Source organism: Pseudophryne corroboree, chromosome 3, assembly GCF_028390025.1.
Source record: "Pseudophryne corroboree isolate aPseCor3 chromosome 3, aPseCor3.hap2, whole genome shotgun sequence".
Classification (NCBI taxonomy): domain Eukaryota; kingdom Metazoa; phylum Chordata; class Amphibia; order Anura; family Myobatrachidae; genus Pseudophryne; species Pseudophryne corroboree.
Window position 1 is genome coordinate 280,451,636 of NC_086446.1, and position 6,000 is coordinate 280,457,635.

At 43.1% G+C, this 6,000-nt stretch overlaps 1 protein-coding gene across 2 annotated transcripts in view; it reads left to right on the forward strand.

Moving 5' to 3' along the window:
* TCEA2 (transcription elongation factor A2) overlaps positions 1–5,610 on the forward strand; it is a 132,853-nt gene extending 127,243 nt beyond the window's left edge. For both annotated transcript variants that reach the window (XM_063959204.1, XM_063959205.1), the window contains exon 10: positions 3,584–5,610. In XM_063959204.1, the coding sequence (XP_063815274.1) occupies positions 3,584–3,592 (9 nt within the window). In that variant the 3' untranslated portion in view covers positions 3,593–5,610. The remainder of the gene's footprint in view (positions 1–3,583) is intronic.
* Positions 5,611–6,000: the final 390 nt, after the last annotated feature.

The following is a 6,000-nucleotide window of genomic DNA, read 5'->3' on the forward strand; positions in this document are numbered from 1 at the left end:
TACATGGTATCTCTGGATGTACGGGATGCGTACCTACATGTGTCTATAGCACTGTCACATCAGTGTTACCTCAGGTTTGCCATCCTCCAGGAACATTTCCAGTTCCAAGCTCTGCCTTTCGGGCTAGCTACAGCACCCAGGGTGTTTACCAAGATCATGGTGGTTATGGCAGCTTGTCTGCGCAAGCAGGGGATAAGAATATTCCCATACCTCGACGACCTGTTAATCTTAGCACAGTCGCAAGATTTACTGTTGAGCAATCTCCAACAGACGATAGTTTGTTTACAGAGACACGGGTGGCTCATAAATTGGGAGAAGTCGTCCCTGAATCCGTCACAGCGGATGGTTCATTTGGGGGCCATATTGGATTCAGACCGACAGAGCGTTCTCTTACCAGAGAAAAAGATAGTCAAGGTGCAGGTCATGGCTCAGGAAGCGTTGCAAGCCCAGACAATGTCAGTCCATGCAGCAATGCGACTGTTGGGTCTGATGGTATCAACCTTCGACATGGTGGAATATGCGCAATTCCACTCCAGACCATTGCAGCATCTCATTTTGACCAAATGGAACGGAAATCATCAAACGATAAAGAAGCAGATGATAAAGATTCCAGTAAATGTAAAAAGGTCTCTAGCGTGGTGGCTACAGACAGACCATTTAAACAAGGGGAGACCCTTTTGGATAAAAGAGTGGCAAGTCCTGACAACAGAGGCAAGGCTGGGGGGCAGTACTCTGAAGCCTATGGTTCCAAGGAAAATGGACCGCAAGGGAAAGTCGCCTGCCGATAAATCTGTTGGAGATAAGGGCTGTTTACTTGGCTCTAGTTCAGGCAAAGGACAATCTACAAGGAAGACCAGTCCAGATCCGCTCAAACAATGCGACGGCAGTAGCATACCTCAATCATCAAGGAGGAACTCACAGCAAGAGTCTGATGGAGAAAGTAACTCCCATTCTAAAATGGGCGGAACTCCATCTCCCGGCATTGTCAGCAGTATTTGTCCCGGGTGTACTTAATTGGGAAGCGGATTTTCTCAGTCGGCACACCATTCAGGAAACCGAATTTGCACTACACCCAGAAGTGTTTCAGACACTGGTGAACAGATGGGGTCTACCGGAGATAGACCTTATGGCGTCTCGTCTAAACAACAAAGTTCCGAGGTACGGATCAAGAACAAGGGACCCAGGAGCGGTCCTGGTAGACGCACTTTCAGTAGAATGGAGGTTTCAGCTGGCATATCTGTTCCCTCCAATATCTCTGTTACCCAGAGTAGTGAGAAAGATAAAACAGGCAAAAGGAGCAATCATTCTAATAGCTCCAGCTTGGCCAAGAAGGCATTGGTACACAGATCTGTTGAGAATGTCCATGGAAGCACCGGTACTGCTCCCTCAACGTCCAGATCTGTTAATGCAGGGTCCTTGTTATCACAGTCATCTGGATCGCCTACCTTTGACGGCGTGGCTGTTGAAACCTCTATCTTAGAGGCTAAAGGATTTTCGTAACAAGTAATCCAAACCATGCTTAGAGCAAGAAAGCCTTCTTCGGCTCGTGTGTATCATAGAATATGGCAAGCCTATATTCACTGGTGTACTGGAAAAAATTACAATCCGAGATCTTTTAAAGTAGCTAGGATTTTTGATTTCCTTCAGGCAGGATTGGATAAAGGGTTGAAAGTTGCTTCCTTGAGGGTGCAAGTCTCAGCGTTGACTGTATGGTTTCAGCAGAAGATTGCTGACCTACAGGATGTACGTACGTTTTTCCAAGGAGTAGTACATATTCAATCTCCATTTGTTCCTCCTGCAGCTCCCTGGGATTTGAATTTAGTTCTTACATTTCTCCAGGGTCCTCTGTTTGAACCACTTGAGAGAGCAGATCTTAAGTGGTTAACGGTTAAAGTTCTTTTTTTACTGACAATGGCGTCAGCCAGAAAAGTGTCAGATTTAGGAGCATTATCATGTAAGTCTCCTTTCCTAAGTTTTTTTCCAGACAGAGCAGTTCTCAGAACGAGATCTAGTTATCTTCCAAAGGTGGTATCAAAGTTTCACCTGAATGAAGAAATTGTAGTCCCAGCTTTTCAGATATCGGGACTATCTGCGGGAGAAGCGTCGCTGGACGTGGTCCGGGCTTTGAGAATCTACATAGATCGTACTAGTGCCATCAGGAAAACGGATTCTCTCTTCATCCTATATGGATTCCATAGAAGAGGATGGCCTGCTAGTAAAAGAATGGTAATATCAGAAGCTTATTCTCATGCAGATCTCCCTATTCCGGCTAATGTCTCTGCACACTCTACACGTAAGGTAGGTCCTTCTTGGGCAGCACAACAGGGTGCTTCAGCAGAACAGATATGTAGGGCAGCCACATGGTCTTCCATAAACACATTCATTAGACATTATGCCTTGGATACTTTTGCCTCTCATGACGCAATCAGGAGCGTCCCCACCACTAAAATGGCTTTGGGAATCCCAATGTTATCCTGTGAATAATCCTGTGGACCCAGCCAGAGAAATATACGTTATGGTAAGAACTTACCGTTGATAACGTGATTTCTCTTATGTCCACAGGGATCCCACCCTGGCGCATCTGATTTGAGGATCTAGACAATCGCTAAACCTCTTCCTTCTTGTATGGAAGGGTGTGCATGTGTGTTCTTATCGCCTGTACAGGTCTCTACCTAATGTTCCTGCCTAAAATCGCTGTGGAAAGAACTGATCTGACTGAGTCAGTGGGCGGGACTATATAGTGGAGGCCCCAATGCATCCTGGGAGGCCAGAAAGCTCGTGACCGTGTTTGTGCCATTTTCGCTGTCGCTCGACAATATCCCAATGTTATCCTGTGGATACCTGTAGACATAAGAGAAATCACGTTATCAACGGTAAGTTCATACCATAACGTATATTTTTAATGCCTTTAAGTGGATTTCCCGTCTTATAAAATTACATTGGTGTGTTTAAATTAAGATTTGTATTAACTGACAATGGGACTTTTTTTTTTTTACAGAAAATAGTGTAAGCAGAAACCAGTAGGACATCTACTTTCATTAGTATGATCATAGTAGGTCAATTAAAGCAGATATCTGGTTGATTACTATAGGTCACAGCACATCATTGATGCTTGCACAGTTGTATTGTTAAGGGTAGTGTGTCCTAAGCCTCTACACAAACATAGGGACATGTATCAAACCTTGGAGAGAGCGAGGACCGACCAATCAGCTTCTGTTATTTTTCAAACAGCCTGTAACATGGCAGTTAAGAGCGGATTACTTGGTAATTTCTCTCTGCCAGCTTTGATACATATGCCCCTTAGTGCCAGAAGCCATCTTATTACTGTTCGACTGTCGAGCTTATCTCGCCCCCATTGTCATTAGGTAGATGGGTGCAGACAAAGATGGTGTTTGTTGGTGGTTCTAAATACAAATAAAAGTAACAAAATACAAATCAGCCTTCACACAGAGGAATACATTTTGTAAATTGAACCACAAGTCATTACAGTGCAGCTGGACAATGCACTAGGGACCAGTGACATCGCTGAAGCACAAAGTAAGTTAATATAACAGTAATTTTCTCGTGTTCTCTTCATTTGCAGTTTTGTTAATGGCCCCAGCTGTGTGAGAAAGCTCCATGCCCTATAAACTGCATGACAAGATGCCAAGAGAAGCGCCTGCTCATTCCTTCGATTTTCCCACCCATGAACAGGGATGTGATTATCATTTTTTGTGCAGTTTGCTCACATTTTTTGTTATACTTTTTTTTTCCGGTAAATTTAAGAAGCAGGTGACGTGTTGCAGCAGGATGTTGCTGGTCTGTAAAACACAAGTACACTATAAATGAAAACTGCTCTGTGTTAATCACTGCCTCCCACCGGAGTTATTGTAGCAGGACAGAGACCATGCTTTGCGTTTATTGCAGTAGTTCTGATTTGTATTTATTAGTGATAACAGACGAGAGAGAAACTTGGCAGCCATGTTTTTATCACAGCTATATACAGTTGTGTCAGTCAGAAGTGCATTATAAATCTCCAATCTCCAAACTAATGACAGTGCGTAGCTGTGCATGTTGCCAAGATTCACCACTAAATGGCAGGAGAACCAGTAAAGCTCTGCCCTTCTCCTAACCGTTCAGTTTGATTTACCAGAAGAGACAAATTTCTGGAGTCCATATATCAGGATGAATATTTCATTTTGCCATCAGAATGCTGCTTTTCATGGCCGCCCATCAGGGGTCATAAGCAGATGTTTCTACAGCTGGATTTCAATGTAGACTGCTCAGTTAATTCAGCCAGATCAGATGCAGTTGTAATCCAGTAGTTCATCTGAGTGAGTGCACTCTAGAATGTCTGGACGATTTCGTATAGAGCGATCATATTTATTTGACTGTGTGACATGGTTTAAGATTGTTTGTTTGTTTTAAAGCACACATAAACCCAAAATATACGTTGTCATATTAAAAAGAAAGAAAAAATAAATAAAATAAAGCTTGTAATTACAGTCACAGTTATATATGCAACATATCCAGATAAAGTTGCAATTTAAATACTTTTCGTGTCATTGGTGCACCGAGCAGTCAGCTCCCTCCCTCCTTTAGCCACCTGTTTGTGAAAAAATAGCCAATAGCTAGGAACATCTCATCGCAACAACTGAAGACCAAATGTATCATGTGGACCCTAAACCCCTTCCTTAACTAGTAGAACCTCTTTTCAGAAAATAATTACCCTTCTGCAAATGCAATAAATAATTTTCATGTCGACCTGGGGTATTTTTGTTTAAAGATGAGCATTTCTCTATGTTTGGCTACAGAAAGCTTACTGCAGAGATATGATCAGACAAAAAGAAGATAATGCAGGGTGCATGACCTTAATTACAGTTTTACAAAAAAAAAAAAAATTGCCAAAAATGTAAACATGCTTTTTGGAGTATGCCTGGTGTCAGAGACAAGTTGCAGCTTCCCTGGCAGCGGTATAGTTCATTGTTTTCAGTACAACGGTCCTAAAAGAGACAGCATTGTCCACTGCATGAGGTTCCAATACTCTTGTTTATCCTGAAATATGACCGTTTGGCAGGGGTTCCCCTAGATGCAGAGTAATACCCCTTTCAGACATAAACCTGGGACCCTGAACATGGGTTGAAGCCAGGTTTTCAGTACTTACCCCCTCTCACACCTGGATGATGGACCCGGGTTATTCCTGGGTCGTCTTCGTTCACACCAAACCCTGGTCTTCCAGTGACCCAGGTCTTCCGTCTAACAGTGGGCGCTTGGGGATGATGTCATCTCCAAGTGCTACTGTGCCTGCCAATCAACTTCTTTTAGACATGATCCGTATCATGCCTTTCAGATCGCAGGCTACCTGGGTTGGTCCTGGCAATAACCCTGGTACCAAGCATGGTCGCGGACCTGGAATGGTTCTGGTCAGGCATAGCCGAGAACTGGGTCGAGCCTCAAGCCCCGGCAATATCCTGGGTAGAAAAGGCTACGTCTGAAAGGGGTATTACAGTACCTCGCTTCCTACAGGTTATATATGTGGTACAACTGTCTTTAAACTACATTAGCGTGTTTCATACATCAAAGGATTTGTTTATATTGCTGCTATATTAAAAAAAATAAACACACAGTAAATTGTTGTATTTGCTTTATTATTCCTTTCCTTAAAGACACTAGTGCGATGCTGACACAGTCTCCTCCATCTCATTCGCATAGAATGGCACTGCCGTTATGTAGCAGATGCCAGCAGAAGAAAAAACTACTAAACACTTCTGAAACCATTTACCATAATGTCTCTTTCCTGGACCGGCCCATGGCATTGAGCATGAATGATCCACAGACTATGCTATAGCTGAAAAAATCGTAATAAACAGATTTGTTAAAAACTCCCAAAAACAATGGGTATGCTATACACCATGTCTATGTGAGTGTGCCCTTTTTGTTGAGCCTGATACTGCTCTCTGTGTATAAGCTTGCCTTATAAAGGATGCAATCCTATTGATAATGCTGACGGGTGCCCTTTCT